Source organism: Aotus nancymaae, unplaced genomic scaffold (genome assembly GCF_030222135.1).
Source record: "Aotus nancymaae isolate 86718 unplaced genomic scaffold, 86718_ANA_hifiasm-v0.15.2.pri h1tg000131l, whole genome shotgun sequence".
NCBI lineage: Eukaryota > Metazoa > Chordata > Mammalia > Primates > Aotidae > Aotus > Aotus nancymaae.
In genome coordinates, this window is record NW_026988546.1 from 443,659 (window position 1) to 460,348 (window position 16,690).

General features: G+C 55.1%; 1 protein-coding gene and 1 pseudogene across 12 annotated transcripts in view; both read right to left on the bottom strand.

Annotated features, from left to right (window-relative positions):
* LOC135272786 (tubulin-specific chaperone D-like) overlaps nucleotides 1-4,156 on the bottom strand; it is a 151,220-nt gene extending 147,064 nt beyond the window's left edge. For 11 of the 12 annotated variants that reach the window (XR_010340750.1, XR_010340747.1, XR_010340746.1 and 8 more), the window contains exons 1-2: nucleotides 3,973-4,156; nucleotides 253-303 (exon numbers count right to left, since the gene is read on the bottom strand). Coding sequence is in view for 6 of the 12 variants with exons in the window: in XM_064371439.1 (XP_064227509.1) it covers nucleotides 253-303; nucleotides 3,973-4,156 (235 nt within the window). In the remaining 6 variants the exon portion in view is untranslated. Of the gene's footprint in view, nucleotides 1-252; nucleotides 304-839; nucleotides 1,555-3,972 lie in introns of those variants that run through there. The other variant, XR_010340749.1, reaches the window with a different exon arrangement.
* A 1,132-nt stretch (nucleotides 4,157-5,288) lies between these two features.
* LOC105712281 (fructosamine-3-kinase-like) lies at nucleotides 5,289-16,410 on the bottom strand (annotated as a pseudogene).
* Between the last annotated feature and the right edge of the window lie 280 nt (nucleotides 16,411-16,690).

Sequence of the window (16,690 nt, forward strand, 5' to 3'; positions counted from 1 at the left end):
AAAAATAAATAAATAGCAGAGGAGAAAGTAGCTCAGACACATCTCCCCAGAGCCCCCAGCCTAGAGTGACATCTGGAACTCAAGCCACTATCCCAAGTCAGCTAAAACCAACCAGCTGGGACCTGCAAGCAAGACAGGGACACTTCTTGGCACTTTATCCTGGCAAAGCACATGCATGTGCTAGCACCATACACCGAGGACTCTGTGGTCATCCATAATTAAATGATCAAAATCAGCAGCTTTTATTCTTACCTAGGTGTGGGTCCAACAGATGAGGCTGCTCCTCATATTTGTTCATTATTCCTAAAAACAAATATAACATGAAAATTAATTATCATTAGGCCAAACATGCCCATGAGCCTCAGAAACCCCATTTTCCCTTGCTAGCTTCCACAGAACAGCTCCATCTCTTCCCCAGCCTATGCTGCTCTCAGGAGCACACCTCCCCTCTCACTAACAGAGGCCACGTAGGTCACCTGGAGGGAATGCCCCAACTCCCTGTGGCCTTTCAAGGGCCACCGTGTCCCAGTCACGTGCAGTTTGTTTGCCTGGCACGTCTATTTTTCGTGTCCTCTTCTCCCACCTCCTCTATCCTCTTCCTAACAGTCCCCTCCTCGCCTCTCCCCTCCTCGCCTCTCCCCTCCTCGCCTCTCCCCTCCTTCACTCTCCCCTGCCTCTGCCAGCCATTAAGGGCCAAGCTTAATGCTGCCCTTGTGAGACACACATCCCTGGCACTCCTCTCACACTCCCCTGCCAACCACGCCTGTAAAAACAAAATTCTCAGCCCCCCAGCCATGTAATGGACCCTTCCACTTGGCCAAGGGCACGCCAAACTTAACCTGAAAAATTAGTTCAGGCCTCACGATGGGAAGGGAGTTGGCGGGGGTGTTGGACAGGCTTCATTAAACCCTCCTCCCGTTGGAACTCAGGCACAGCTGATGAGTACTAGCATTAAAATACTTCAGTAACAGTAAGTCACCAAGTTCCAGCCTGACTCTAGTACAGCACCACATGCCAGACAGTACGCCCCGAAAGAAATCAAACAATTTTTCCCTAAAATATATTTCTTTGACATACTTCGAAATGGCCCTGCAAAGTTGTCTCCTGTAGGCAAAAGCTACATTCTGTAGAAAATCCCTTTCCTTTCTGGGTCTTTTCCCTAATCCAGGAGAGAATTAACTAAGTCTGGTACCTTTTTAGTCTGATAAAAAGCATTTATAATCTATTCTCTCTGAAACCAGCTAACTGGAAGCTTCATCTGCATAACAAGAACCTTGGTCTCCACAATTTATCGTAACCTAGACAATCCCTTCCTTGGATTCAACCAATTACCAATCGTAAAATATTTGAATCCACCTATGACTTGGAAGCCCTCCCACCCAAGACGTCCCGCCTTTTCTGACTAGACCAATGTACATCTAACATGTACTGACTGATGTCTCATGTCTCCCTAAAACATGTAAAACTAAGCTGCAGCCTGACTTCCTTGGGGACATGCGACCTCCTGAGAATGCCTCACGGGCAGTCCTTAACCTTGGCAAAAGAAGCTTCTAAACTTACTGAGACTTGTCTCAGATACTTTCTGGTTTACATATCCAGGCACTGCTCCCTTCCACAGCCCTGCCAACTCTTCCGATGCACGACTCCACAACCTCCCTGACCCTGAGCCACCTGCTCTCCACTCCTCTCAGCAGCTGACTGCTTCTGTCCAATCCAACAGCTCCCACTTCCACATCTGAACACACTCACTGCTTCCCAGCAAAACTGCCCTTGCAAAAATTAGATCAGTGAGAAAATTATGGCAATGGGGGAGATTTGATCCAGCCAATCTCCTCATGCCTTTAGTCTTCAAGCTGCCATGCTACCTTTGGGAGACATTTACTTTGTAGTTTAAATGGTAAGAGCCCTTCCCCAAAACTCAACTGCCTTTGTAAAGCTCATGAGAGGCCACCAGGCTAGGAGGAGGAGGAGCCTGAATTCCGCTAAGGTGTAACATAAACAACTGCCGCCATTATTCCTGGGGTCACAAGACATGCAAGTTCCCCAGGTACTCCTGCAGGCCACACCACTGTTGCAGAACCTGAGACTGGTCTTTAGAGATATGTTTTCAGATTGTTTACATGTCTGACACCTACACTAGCATCCACCAGGCTCCACCGACCCAAGAAGGCTCCACCTGGACCCGCCCACTGCTCTTGGAGCCCCGCCCAGAAGCTATTCAGCACACAGGATCATTTCCGACTCCCTATGATTGCACACCCCTAACCAATCAGCAGCCATCCCTGCCCTTTCCCCCAGATTGCCTCTAAAAAATCCTGGCCCCCAAATTCTCAGGGAGACTGATCTCAGTATTAATAAGACTCCAGTCTCCCTTTCAAACAGCTCTGTGTGAATTAAACTCCCCACTGCAATTCCCCAGTCTTGACAAATGGGCTCTATCAGGGCAGCCTGCAAGAACCCATTCCGGCCGGGCGCGGTGGCTCACGCCTGTAACCCCAGCACTTTGGGAGGCTGAGGCGGGCGATCACTTCAGTCAGGAGTTTAAGATCAGCCAGACCAACATGGCAAAACCCCCTCTACCAAAAATACAAAGTTAGCTGGTCATGCTGGCGTGCACCTGCAATCCCAACTATTCCGGAGGCTGAGACAGGAGAATTGCTTAAACCCAGGAGGCAGAGGTTGCAGTGAGCCGAGATCGCGCCACTGCACTCCAGCCTGGGCGATAGGGCGAGATTCCATCTCGAAAAAAAAAAAAAAAAGTGAAAAAAGGAACCCATTGGGCTGTTACAGCAGGAACGAGAACTCTGGCTTCCCTGGTTCCTGAATGAGGGTCCCTCACCCCCGAACAGTCCTGCGAGAGATACCGTTATCGACCCCAGGCAAGTATCAGGTACTCAGGCAGGGGCACCTGACGCCCAAGCCCACACTCGCCCACAGGCCCCCACCCGCCTGACTCCTAAATCAGAGCGCTGTCACTCCGAACCGAGGAAGGCCACATTACGCAGAAGCTCCTCCTATCGAAGAGCCCACAGAGATGAGCTTACTGCATCACAAAACCCTGTGTCACTAACCACGAGACCCTAAGCACTTGCTTGGAAATAACCGTTATGAACGGCTACAAAGCGGGTCTGAACCCGGAAAAGTGAGGCTCACGGAAGGACGAACACCCCGCACACCACGCACACCTCGCACCCCCGGACACCTCGCACCGCCGCACCCCCCGCACACCCCTGCACACCACGCACACCCCGCACCGCGGCACCCCCCGCACCGCCGCACCCCCCGCAACTCCGCAAACCCGCACCGCCGCACCCCCGCACCCCCCGCCCCGCCGCACCCCTCACACACCCGCACCCCTGCACACTCCGCCCCGCCGCACACCCTGCAAACCCGCACCCTCCGCACCACCGCACACCCCGCACCACCCCCACCGCCGCACCCCCGCACCGACGCACCCCCGCCCACCCCGCAATCCCCGCACTGCCGCCCACCCCGCACCCCAGCACCCCTCGTAACACTGCACACCCCGCATCCCTCACACCACCGCACACCCCGCACCGCCGTACACCCCGCATCGCCGCACACCCCACACCCCAGCACAGCCGCACACCCCGCACCGCCGCAGACGCACGGACCCGCCGGCGCGCTCCACGCGGCCTCCCCGGAACCCGTAGCCTTTGTCTGCAGCAGGTTTGGTCCCCGCGTCCTCCTCTCACTCCTCCCGTCCACGCAACGCCCACAAGAAGCCGGCTCGAGGGAGCCGGCCTGGAAGTCCACCCTGCGGGGCTGACCTGCCGCCCGGCGCGCCACGGGCCCCCGAGAGTGGCGCGTGCCCGCTCCGTGCACCCGACGCCGCGCCGCGGAGGCCACGGCCCGCGGGACCGCGTACGGGCAGCCCTTACAGCGGCCGGGGATCCCCGCCCGGGAAACCGCCCCGGCGAGGCAGGAAGCGCGCATGCCCCGCCCACGCACCGCGGAACCGCTGCAGGGCCACCTCGTGCGCCTTCCCGCCGCCGCGCACCTCCCGCAGGCGGCCCAGTAGCGCCCGGGTCTCCGCGCTCTCGCCGAACGCTGCCAGCGCCGCACCGCCGGCCAGCCCCACGTTCTCCGCCTCCTCCTCGGGGTCGCCCGCGGCCGGCTCGTCGCTCAGGGCCATGTCGGCGGCCTGCGGACCCCGCGCGCCGCCGCCTCACGGGCTCGCGGCTCCGACTCCGCTGGAGCGTGAGCGCCGGGGCTGAAGCATGAGGGAAGAGGAGGAGGCGCCCGCCGAGGCGGCAAGGGACGCGGCCCCGCCCCGCGACCTCCAACCCCGCTCGCCGGCCTCGCTACGGAACGCGCCGGCCGCCAAAATACCGCGCGCGAGACGGCGCCGTGCCCGGCTGGGCTCGAGCAGAGGCGGGGCTCGAAGGCGTTGGAAGAGCGCGCTGCGGCCCCCACTGGGCGCGAGTGGAGCCCCAACCGCTCGGCTGGGCCTGAGGCGCAGAGGGCGGGGTGGGACAGGGGGTGGAGCCTGAGGCGCGGAGGGCGGGGCGGGACAGAGGTGGAGCCTGAGGAGCGGAGGGCGGGGCGGGTCAGGGGATGGAGCCTGAGGCGTGGCGGGCGGGGCGGGACAGGGGGTGGAGCCTGAGGCGTGGCCGGCGGGGCAGGGGATGGGGCTGCTGGGTGGGGCCGATGGATGGCGGAGTGGAGGCCGGAGCTCGGCTCGCGGGGAAGGGGCGGGGCTTGAGCACGCGTGGGCGGGGGACGGGGCGCCCCGGGACCTCCCGCTCAGTGCCGTCCGCCCTGACGCCCATTCCAGCCGCGCTGGGACTCGCGGACCCCGCGGACCCCTCGCCGAGCCGTGGCGCGCCCCAGAGCGGGAGCAGGTCCCGGAGGCCGCGATGGGCGCTGCGCCGACTTTGGTCTCGGCGACCGGGTCCGCGTGCGTTTCTCTTGAATCACCGCAAAAACGTCCGCGCCCGCTCGCCTGAAAGCAACCCCACGCGCGGAGCACGGAGACGCGGGATGCCAGCCGAGGCCCGCTGTGGACTTTATTGTCCCCCTGCATCTGCGAGGGGGCGGGGAGCAGAGGGAAGAGGGACTGGGAGGCGGGCAGGGGAAGTGGGCAGGGGCGGGAGGTAGCGGACTGGGGAACACGGACAGGGGGAAGGGGGGCAGGGGCGGGAGAAAGGGGGGCTGGGGAAGGGGGACGGGGGACGTGGGCAGCGGCGGGGAAAGGGGGCAGGGGCTGGGGAAGGGGGCAGGGGAGGGGAAAGGGGAGCTGGGGAAAGGGCAGCGGCGGGGGAAAGGGCAGGGGCGGGGGAAGGGGGCAGGGCGGGGGTCCGCTACTTGAGCAGCCTCCGCATGGTGCCCAGCGAAGGGCTCCTGTACTCCCGCCCAAAGTGGTTCCAGTGGTTCAGTTAGTTAAAGAGCTGGTAGAGCAGCAGCCGCTGGTCGAAGCCGGGAGCCTTGGGGAATCTTCCAGTGGTACGAGGTGAAGGAGGATTTGGGAACCCCCCCAAACATCAAGGCGATTGCCAGTTCAAACTCGGAATGGCCTTAGAAGGAAGCCGGGTCGTAAATAATGGGCCCTGCGTCGTCCTCAGCCACGTTTCCCGACCAGATATCCCCATGGAGCAAGGCAGGGACAATCTCCAGGCCACAAAACAGATCCGGGATCTTCACCTAGGAGAGCAATGGCCGCAGTTACCGCCGGCCTGGGGGAGCCGCGGCCTCACCACCTCCTTGGCAATAAGGCTGAGGCCCCAGTGAGCTGGTTCCAGTCGGACCCAGCACTGCTTGCCAAGCCCAGACATCGGGGCCACGTGACTCCAGGGAGTCCAGCTTTGTCTAACAGGATTTCCTCCTAACTTAGGTCTAGAAGCTCCGCATACTAACGACTGACTTCCACACGGGAGCCCCTCCAAGGTCAGTCTGATCCATCCGCAGATAGGAACAGTGATGGCCACCTTAGCAAACTCCCTCCACTTTTATTTCACTTCACATGTGTGTCTGCAGGCTTTGTTTGGCATGTATTGATTGATGTCAATCAATCATGGAGACAGTCTCACTCTGTCACCAGGCTGGAGTGCAGTGGCGCCATCTTGGCTCACTGCAACCTCCACCTCCTGGGTTCAAGCGATTCTCCTGCCTCAGCCTCCCGAGTAGCTGGCATTATAGGCTCACACCACCATGCCTGGTTCATTTTTGTATTTTTAGTAGAGACTGGGTTTCACCACATTGGCCAGGCCAGTCTCAAACTCGTGACCTCAAGTGAACCGCCTGCCTCAGTCTCTGAAAGTGCTGTAATTACAGGCGTGAGCCACTGCACCTGGCCGAGAGTTACGTGTTGAAATCAGTCGCTGGGGCATCTGGTACCCACATCTTCCCACGGGAGAGGAACGGGCTGGAGCAGACAAGTGTTACTATAGTTAGAAAAGCATCACGGGCAGCGACACCGTTTACAAGCACCTGTGCTTCACATGAGGAGAGCCTGAGGCTGAATACCTGGTGGCCCAGCACGGCAGAGGGGCAGGAGCCAAGCATGTCTTCACTTCTCGCCCCTTTGGCTTCCACGTCAGGCCACTGGTCAGGCACTCATGTGCCCCTGACTTGACCCTCTCTGCTCCGGGGCTCAGGGTTCCCTGCTCCAGCTCAGTTTCACAGAGGACCCCACACAAATGGGGTGGGCTCATGAGAGGACCAGCCCTTGCCCAGAGAAGTCACTGCCGTGCCCACCTGTAGCCAGGACCAGAGTTCTCGTGCCTCTCGGTCAGCAGCATAGTCCTTCTCAATGAGGTCCAGCTGCGCCTGGAGCCGGTGCCGGGCAAAAAAGGTCGGCCAGTCATCCTGCCATTCATTCACCTGGCAACAAGGGAAAAGAGGCGAGTGCTGCAGGTGGGAGCCAAGTGCTGCCTAAACCGTAGAGGGACCATTAAAAACACATCACGGATGGCCAGCAAGCCAGCAGAGGAGGGCACACAGAAACACAGAACCACCCAGAAGAAGGCAGGTGAAGAGGGAAGAGGGAACCGAGGGCGGATGAGACAAACCGCAAGATGACAGACTCAAACCTCGGCATCTGACTGAGCACATTAAACACGAATATCAAAAGTAAGTACTCCAGGTAAATGACAGATTGGCAGGTGGGAAAAATAAAGCAAAAGCCAACAAGTCACGTGCAAAAATACATCATCTATGACAAAAATAGCTTCAAACGATGGAAAAGATACACCACGCCAACACCAGTCAAAAGAACGCTGGAGCGGCTGCATTGATACAAGACAAAGGAGATTTCAGAGCAAAGAAACTCGCCAAGTGTGGTCATTTCACGAAGTCGACTGACACGCATGATCATCCTAAATGCCTACACCTCTAACATCACAGCCTCCAAATACATAAAACTCAGCACTGCAGGAGAAGTAGGTAAATCCCACATCCTGCTGTGGACTGAATGCTGCCCCAGCCCATTCCTCCATCACCCTACTACAACTGTATTGGAGGAAGGGCCTCTAGGAGGTAATGAGGGTTAAATAAAATCATAAGGGTGAATTATTAATCCAGTAGGATTAGTGGCCTATGAGAAGAGAAATAAAGATTTTTCTCCCTGCACACAAATCTCAAACTGAATTTAAGCATGCGAAGTAAAATGAAATTCAATCAGAAATCAATAGGAAAATCTCTGGGAATTCCTAAATATTTGAAAGCTAAATAGCACACTTCTAAAATCTGTGTAAGGAAGGCTTCTAAAGGGAAATTAGAAAGTGTTTTCAATTGAATGACAGCAAAAACACAACTGATAATTTGTGAGATGCCACTGAAGCAATACTTAAGGGGGAATGTATAGCAGTAAAGGTCTGTGTGAGCAAAGATCTCAAATTAATGACCTCAGCTTCTACCTTAACCAACCAGAAAAAGAAGAGCACATTAAACTTAATGTAAGCCGAAAAAATGAAATAATAAAGATCTTATCTAAAATCAGTGAAATAGAAGTTAGAAAAACGAGAAAATTAATGTGCAAAAAGTTGGTCCTTTGAGGTGATCAGTAAAATTGATAAACACCTAGCTGGGCTGACTCGGAAGAAAGAAGAAAGATACATTACCAGTGTCAGGAATGAGAGAGGTGACATCAGTACAGATTTTACAGATATTAAAAGGATAATAAGGGCCAGGCACAGTGGCTCACACCTGTGATCCCAGCACTTAGGGATGCCAAGGCAGGCAGATTGCCTGAGGTCAGGAGTTGCAGACCAGCCTGGCCAACATGATGAAACCCTGTCTCTATAAAAAATACAAAAAATTAGCTGAGCATGGTGGCGCAAACCTGGAATCCCAGCTACTCAGGAGGCTGAGGCAGGAGAATCACTTCAACTCAAGGGACAAAAGGTTGTAGTGAGCCAGATCTCACCACTGCACTCCAACCTAGACAATAAAGCCAGACTGTCTCAAAGAAAAAACATACAAAAATTAGCCGGGCATGGTGGCAGGCACCTGTAGTCCCAGCTATTCAGGAGGCTGAGACAGGAGAATCGCTTGAACCCAGGAGGCAGAGGCTGCAGTGAGCCAAGATTGTGCCACTGCACTCCAGCCTGTTCAACAGAGCGAAACTCCATTTCAAAAAAAAAAAAAGATAAGGACTTTTTTTTTTTTGAGACTGAGTTTTGTTCTTGTTGCCCAGACTCAGGCTGGAGTGCAGTGGTGCGGTCTCAGCTCACTGCAGCCTCCCCACCTCCCAGGTTCAAGTGTTTCTCCTGCCTCAGCCTCCCGAGTGGCTGGGACTACAGGCGCCTGCCACCCCGCCTGACTAATTTTTTGTATCTTTAGTAGAGACGAGGTTTCACCTGCTGAATTACAGGCGTGAGCGACTGCACCAGGCCAAGTTTGGTAGTTTCTTAAAGAGTTAAGTATGAATCCACCCTATGACACGGTCGTTCCCACCCTAAGTATTCACCTAAGATAAGTGGAAGCATTTGTCCAAAGATTTGTACACAAAGGTTCACAGCAGCTTTATTTTTGTATAACCAAAAGCTGGGAATGACCTGGAAGTCCATCCACACGTGGAGGGATAAATGGGCTGTGTAATATCTGTACAATGGGATGGACTTTTGACACATGCACCAGGGATGTGTGTGAAGGATGAACGTCCAAGAATTTCAGACACGGATAAATGTCAGAATGATTATGCCGAGTGAAAGCAGCCAGACGGAGACCACATGCTGTACGATTCTATTTATGTTAAATTCCACAAGATGCAAACTAACCACAGTGACAGGAGACAAGTGGTTGCCCAGGCGCAGGGTCATCAGTATACGCACCTTGACTGTGGCAAGAGGTTCACAGGTACAAACATGTCAAAATGCACCAAATTATGTGTTTTAAATGGGTGCAATTTATGGCAATTACACCTCAAAACAGAGAAAAATGCAAAACTTTTTTTGTACAGAGGGTTATTTTGTAAAACTCCTCAGAGGAGTCTTACAGGGAGGACCACCCTGGTCGAGGGCCCACACCATCGAGGCTCTCCCTGCACGTAGGTGCTGTGGTGACTCGGCCTGGGGCTCACTCCCGGGTGCTGTGTGCACATCAAGAGCGGGATGGAAAGGCCCCCTCCCCACAGCCTGGCTGTCAGACCCCAGCTCACATGGGCACCCTGCCGCCTCCAGCCATTTCCCATGTATCTGCCCAAGCTCCCAGCGTCTGAGCTCTGTCATCTCTTGAGAAGACACCCAGAGCTAGTGCTGGGAGCAGGGGACCAGCATGGGGCAGCCCAGTCCCGCTACCTGAACAGAGGGGCTGTGATCCAGCGACCCAGGAAAGGTGCCACCAGGGTGCACAGCTGGTCCCAGTGGCCAGGCCTCCCCTTGACAGAGGGACAGGCAGGGCTGTGTCATGGTCAGGCCTGTGCTCTGGAGCCAGATGGAGAACCAAAGCTCAGCTGCCCCAGTGACGAGCTCCACAGTCTCGGGAGTGTCACCCTGCACATCAGTTTCCTCGTCTATAACACAGATCAATGACATCACCTGCCTGGTTACCTGCTAGGGCTAGTGGGTGAGTTTAGTCTGATGAAGCGCTTAGAATGATGCCTGGTATGTGGCAGTGTACGGAGCATGCGGCCATCATTGCAGCCGACCCAGCTGGTGGCCCCAGCGGGCCTCAGTGCCTCCGGTGTCTGAGGAGCCCACCGTTCAGCAATGCCCCCCAAATGGAGGCAGCACACACGCCCCAGGACCCATTCAGCCCTCCCAAGAAGTGGGAAGCCTCCGGAACCTGGTGCTGTCCGAGGCACTACGTGCAGGAAGCAGGGCAGGTGCCCTCCCTAGCCCCTCACCCTTCCTAGCCAGGTGGCAGCTGATCTGAGGTGGCTCCTTGATCCTGGAATCCAAAGGGGTGTTGAGGGGCTACCTGTGCTCCAAACGGCAGTCGCCTTCTCATCTGCTTCACACACAGAGGCTCTGGGTAAGATTTCACTTCATTTCTTTGAAACACCACTCTGCTGGGCCAGCCAAGTCCCAGAGACCCCACACTTGCAGCCCTTGACCTCAGCATCCACAGCTCACCTGATGATGAAGGCAGTGCTGCTCACTGACTCTAGGCAGCTGTGTGACCCCAGGGGATCCCACTGTGGCTGAGATCTCGGGGGTCTTGGTAAATCTGGTAGACTCCATATGCAGTTCTAGTGAGCCCAGATATGAGGACTGCCTGTTGGCTGGGAACCCTAAATCTGCTTGGGCATCATAAGGATCTTGCCCCAAGTGGCCTCCAGCTGGGAGAATCTCCCTCCACCCACACCAGGGAGAGCTTGGTCATTATCCGCAGGGACCCAACTAGTCAGGACAGGCTTCGATGAGGACACAGATTTGAAAGCATCCTCTCTTCAGGAAGCAGTAACTTTAAACCGGACTAGGTCTTATGTAATGGGCACTGTGTCCCTAATGAAACCAAAATATGACCCCATAATGGCTTCTTTGAGGGAAGCACAGGACAGGTGGGCTGTCCAAAGCCTTCTTTGGAATTTCACAGGTTTCAGAGATGATGGTTCAAGCGGCCTTGGTATTATTCAGCCATAAAAAGGAATACATAAGCAAAAATGTGGCCTAGCCATACAATGGAATATTATTCGGCCATAAGAGAATAGCATTCTAATACCTGCTACAACACGGAAGAACCTTGAAACATAATGCTTAGTGAAAGAAGCCAGGCACAAAAGGTCACATATTATGTGATTCCAGTCATATGAAATATCCAGAATAGGTCAATTAGAAGAGATAGAAAGGACGTTAGAGGTTGCCAGGGAAGGGGGATATAGGGGGTGACTGCTAATGGGTTCTGCTGTAGGATAATGAAGATGTTCTGGAATTAAACAGCGATGATGGTTGCACACCCTTGCGAATGTACTAAAACCAATTAATTCTACCCTTTAAAATGGTGGCTCTTATGTGAATTATATCTCAATTGTATCTAAATAAGTAATAATTTGTAAAGGCCACAGGAGAGGAGCTGAGTAATCAGTACTTAAGCCCTGACTCTGCACACGACCTGTCACCCACTGTCTCCAGTCCCTCAGACTCATCAGGAGCCTTGTGCAACACAACCTTTGCACTCAGAGGTTCCACAGCTGCCTCTGCTTGGAATGCCAATCTGCCTGCCTCAGCATGTCCCATGAGCCTGCCCAGCTCAGCTCAGTGACCCTCAGCATCTGCTCTCCCCATTCCAGGTATCACAGCTTGTACTCTGCTTTCAGAAATCAGGTAGTCAATCTTACTGGTGCCTAGGGGACTGCATTCTGTCACATGTAAAGGGTGGGTGACCAGCATTAGAGCATCAGGGAACACTCTCACCCAGGCACTCACCTGTGGGATGAAGCCGCAGCATGTCACCATGTGGAAGCCAAACTTGGTCACATACTGAGGCTCAGCACCGTCACTTCTTCAGCCTGTTGACAGAGATCTTTGCCTTGAAGGAGGCATTTGTCTTTCTCTTAAATGCCAGACCTCAGCATAGCATCAGTAGAAGCCTGGGCTGCACATGCTACAATATGGGTGGTCTGAGGATGTACTACATGCAACAGCAATTAGTCAACATATGGATCTGCCAGGACACTCCCACCTCAAGCACACTGGACAGCAAGGCTGGGTATAAAAGGGGTGGTTATTACCTCAAGCACACCAGACAGGAGGGCTAGGTATAAAAGGGGTCATGTGCCAATTCTACTAGGTTATCAGCTCCATCAAAATTCTTATTTAATAATCTCATTTTCATACTGTAGTGTAAAGAGAGATGGTATACAACTCAGCCTATTATTAAAATGCCACCAAGAAGTACCATGAGCACCAATCTAGGATAGACAATGTGGCTGGGTCAAGGGTATCCAAAAGCAATCTGAACATACCCACTGTGTTCTCCTCCTTCTTCAACTTCTCCCTGAGCTTCTGGTTGTAAAGGTGCAAATCTGCCATCTGGTCTCCAAGTTTTGATGCTTGACTGAGGAAAGAAGAAATGCAGCTAATTAAAATAACAAATAAAAAATAACATCATCCAATTTGTTCCATTTTGAGAAATGTTTTAAATATATTAAAAACTACTTTCCACTCTTGGCCAGGCACAGTGGCTCACACCTATAATCCTAGCACTTTCAGAGGCCAAGGCAGGCAGATCACAAGGTCAAGAGATCAAGACCATCCTGGCCAACATGGTGAAACCCCATTTCTAGTAAAAATACAAAAATTAGCTGGGTGTGGTGGCATGCACCTGTAATCCCAGCTACTCAGGAGGCTGAGGCAGGAGAATTGCTTGAACCCAGGAGGCGGAGGTTGCAGCGAGCCAAGATCACGCCATTTCACTCCAGCCTGGGCAACAGAGCAAGACTATGTCTCTGAAAAAACATAAGATAAAAATAAAGTACAAAGCAAATGACAGGTTCAAATATACTTATTTTGACCAGGTGTGGCAGCTCATGCCTGTGCCACCAGCACTTTGGGAGTCCAAGGTGCGTGGATCCCTTGAGGTCAGGAGTTTGAGACCAGCCTGGCCAACATGGTGAAATCCCATCTCTACTAAAAATATAAAAATTAGCCAGGTGTGGTGGCAGTCACCTGTAATCCCAGCTACTCAGGAAGCTGAGGTGGGAGAATCACTTGAACCCCGGAGGCAGAGGTTGCAGTGAGCTGAGATTGTGCCACTGCACTCTAACCTGGGCAACAGAGTGAGACTGTGTTTCAAAAAAAAAAAACTTATTTTATGCAGCCTCATTACAGCCAAACTAATCTAAAAAAAACAGTCACATACCAGAAAGCAGCAACTTTTTATCTGCATTGAGAATGGCAGGGTGGAACTCTTGGCCCTGCCTCTGATAACTGGGCAGTTGTGTGGACCGCTCAGCCAGAGGCTGCTCCCTGATTCTCTGTCTCCCTCCTCATCTCTGTCCCTATCTCTGTCTCTCTCTGTGTCTCTCTGTCTCTCTCTGCCTGTACACATGTGTGCATATGGGTCTCTCACACACACTCACCTGCTCAAGCTCCTCATCTTCAATTGCTCCATCACAAAGGCAGCCCCACCTCCTGGCAAGTCGATGACCTTCATGGGCCTCGGCACCTGCACCAGGCCCGTGCTCCAGAGGGCCTCCAGGCTTGCCACCTCCCCCTCAAACATCTGCCAGGCCTGCATCCAGAATAGCTATGAGCCTCGTCAGCCTTGTTGACTCAGCCAGGGCCTCTGCTCACTGGGCCCTTGATGGAAGCCACCACATGGGAACCACAGGGACCTTCAGTCTCTGATACCAGCTGGGAGCTGCATCCACTGTGGAGGGCAGAGTGCAAAGGGGCCCCCGTTGGAGAGGAGAGGCTGCAAGGCTGAGGCCGAGCCTGGGGCCTGAGGGGTGTGGGGTCTGCAGGCTGCTGTGAGAGGAGGAAGCACAGGCCACGGGGGGCTGCCATGGAGCGCTAGGGGCGTGGGAGGTGTGAGTTAACCGAGGGTCCGGAGCTGGACCCCGGGTTACCCAGCTTCCTTGCTGCCTCTTAGGGTGGAGCAGCCATAGCAGAGCTGTGGAGCTGACTTGGGCACATACTTTGGGCAGGGATGAAGGGGGCTGGGCCCATCCTACGATTGACATGCACCCAACAGGGGCTGGGAAGCTAAAAGGCGCCACGCACCCCACCCACCCCCAGCACCTCCCATGAGACCCGGCCTTCCTGTTTCTGAAATGTCCCCTCTAACATCCCAATTTTGAGTTAGGTGAACTTGCAGCTTATGTACACTACACACTGGTTGAAATAATTGATCAGTGTGGTCTGTGAATACCTCGGCCTCTAGAATTGTGTATTTGTTTGTTTGTTTTGAGACAGAGTCTCACTTTGTTATGCAGCTGCGGTACAATGCCGTGATCTCGGCTCACTGCAGCCTCCACCTCCTGAGTTCGAATGATTCTCTTGCCTCAGGCCCCCCGAGTATCTGGAATTACAGGTGCCTGCCACCACATCCCGCTGTTTTTTTGTATTTTTACTAGAGATGGGGTTTCACCATGTTGGCCAGGCTGTCTAGAACTCCTGGCCCCATGTGATCTGCCTGCCTCGGCCTCCCAAAGTGTAGGATTGCACGTTTAAAAAAATTAAACCTCATGAATGAGACCAAAGCATCTACTGTCACACAGGAAAAGAACACCCTTGACTTCAAAGTACCCCAGGGGAAGCCAGGTACAGCCTCCCCAGCCTGGCAGCCCGTGCCAGCCTGAACCTCGGGTGGGTGTGAGCGTCCACAGCTGGGAGGGCAGTGGTACACCCCAGCCCTGCTCCCAGAGCAAGCCCCACATGACCAGGCAGAGGACTCCTGGGTTTCAGGCTGCTAAGCCCCAGGGGCCCCAGCATCACCTGCTCTCGTGCACGGACTGAGCACCTACTGTGTGCAGGGCCTTCGAGGGGCAGGAGGAAAGGCGGGGTCTCACCCTGCAGAGCTTTCAGGACCAGCTGAGGAAGTTTCCCAGGCCCCGTGGGAAGCCTGAACCAAAAACCGCTTCCCAGTGAGTGGGACTCCTCACTTTGAGGGATTCGGGCCCTGAGCCAGCAGAGCAGGCAATGCAGGAGGATCTGATCCCACGCCCAGGCTGCATGGCTCTGGGTTCCTCCTGCCAGCACTCCCCACCAGGACCCCTGCAGCCCCTCAGAGCCTCCCCCACCAGAGCGGCAGAGCCTCCTGAGCCCACTTGGGCCGGGAGGGTGCCCAGGCCTGCTTTTCCCCGCCTGCCTGCCCTCAAGGATTAAGCTAACTTTCTCCACTTGTGCTAACATTTTCCATACATTCTCTTTTTTTTTTTTGAGACAACCTCCGCCTCCTGGGTTCAAGTAATTCTTCTGCCTTAGCCTCTGAGTAGCTGGGACTACAGGCTGGGACTACAGGCGCGTGCCACCATGCCTGGCTAATTTTTGTATTTTTAGTAGGGACAGGGTTTCACCATGTTGACCAGGCTGGTCTTGAACTCCAGACCTTGGCCTCCCAAAGTGCTGGGATTACAGGTGTGAGCCACCACGCCTGGCCCATACATTCTTTTTTATTTTTTATTTTTGAGACAGAGTTTCGCTCTTGTTGCCCAGGCTGGAGTGCAATGGCGCAATCTTGGCTCACTGCAACCTCTGCCTCCTGGATTCAGGCAATTCTCCTGCCTTAGCCTCCTGAGTAGCTGGGATTACAGGCACGCGCCACCATGCCCAACTAATTTTTTTTTTTTTTTTGTATCAGTAGAGACGGGGTTTCACCATGTTGACCAGGATGGTCTCGATCTCTTGACCTCGCGATCCACCCACCTCGGCCTCCCAAAGTGCTGGGATTACAGGCTTGAGCCACCGCGCTCGGCCACATTCTTAAACAGAAATATTTTCAGCAGGAGATAGAAACCAGGGCTAAACACAGGCACAGCCTGTGGGAAGGAGAATGCTAGCCTGGCCCGTGCGGTCCCCCGCAGGGTCCAGCCATGTCTCTGCTTTGTCCCCACTGCCAGGAGGACCGTGGGCTGTGAGGGGCGGCCCAGAGCTGGGCCCGGGACCCCAAGCCTCACCTCCCTGCATGCTTGACGGATAGAAAAATTAAAACCACCCCCAGAAGCCTGTGCGCTGTGCATGGAGGCCGAAGGAAGGCAATGGTGGTGCCGAAACCTTCAGAGAACGCTGGAGCCGCGCTCCCAGCAGGTGCCAGCCCCCTAGCGCCGAAGCTGACCCCACCAGGCCCAGCCCTGGGAAATGCGCCTGCCCGACCCCTCCGCCTCCCCAGGCGGCGTGGAGCCCCGCGGAGCCCACGGGCCAGCACCTGCGTCCTGCGGTTGACTTTGACGAACACGGGGCCTGCGTCCTTGTCATAGGCTCAGCCCTCGCTGATGCAGCCGCCGCCGGGGCTGCCGAAGGCCTGCAGTGTCGCGGTGCGGAGCTCGGCGCGCAGCAGCTGCTCCATGGGGCGCGGGACCCAGGACTCGCCGCTGGGAAGCCCTGGCCCAGACGCTGCGGGGCGGGGCGGGGACCGCGCGGCGCGTGACCCCTGGCGGCGGGAGGGAGGGGCGGCCTTGAGCGGGCTCTCCGCGCGCTCCCCACGTTGGTCCTGCTCCCGGTCGCGCCCGAGCCCGGCGTCCCCTCGGCCCTGCGCCCGGGATGCAGGGAAAGGAGCCGGGGGTACGCGCACCTCCACGGGCGCCGGGACTGAGCTCCCTGAAGGGAACCGGAGCACCTCCCACGCA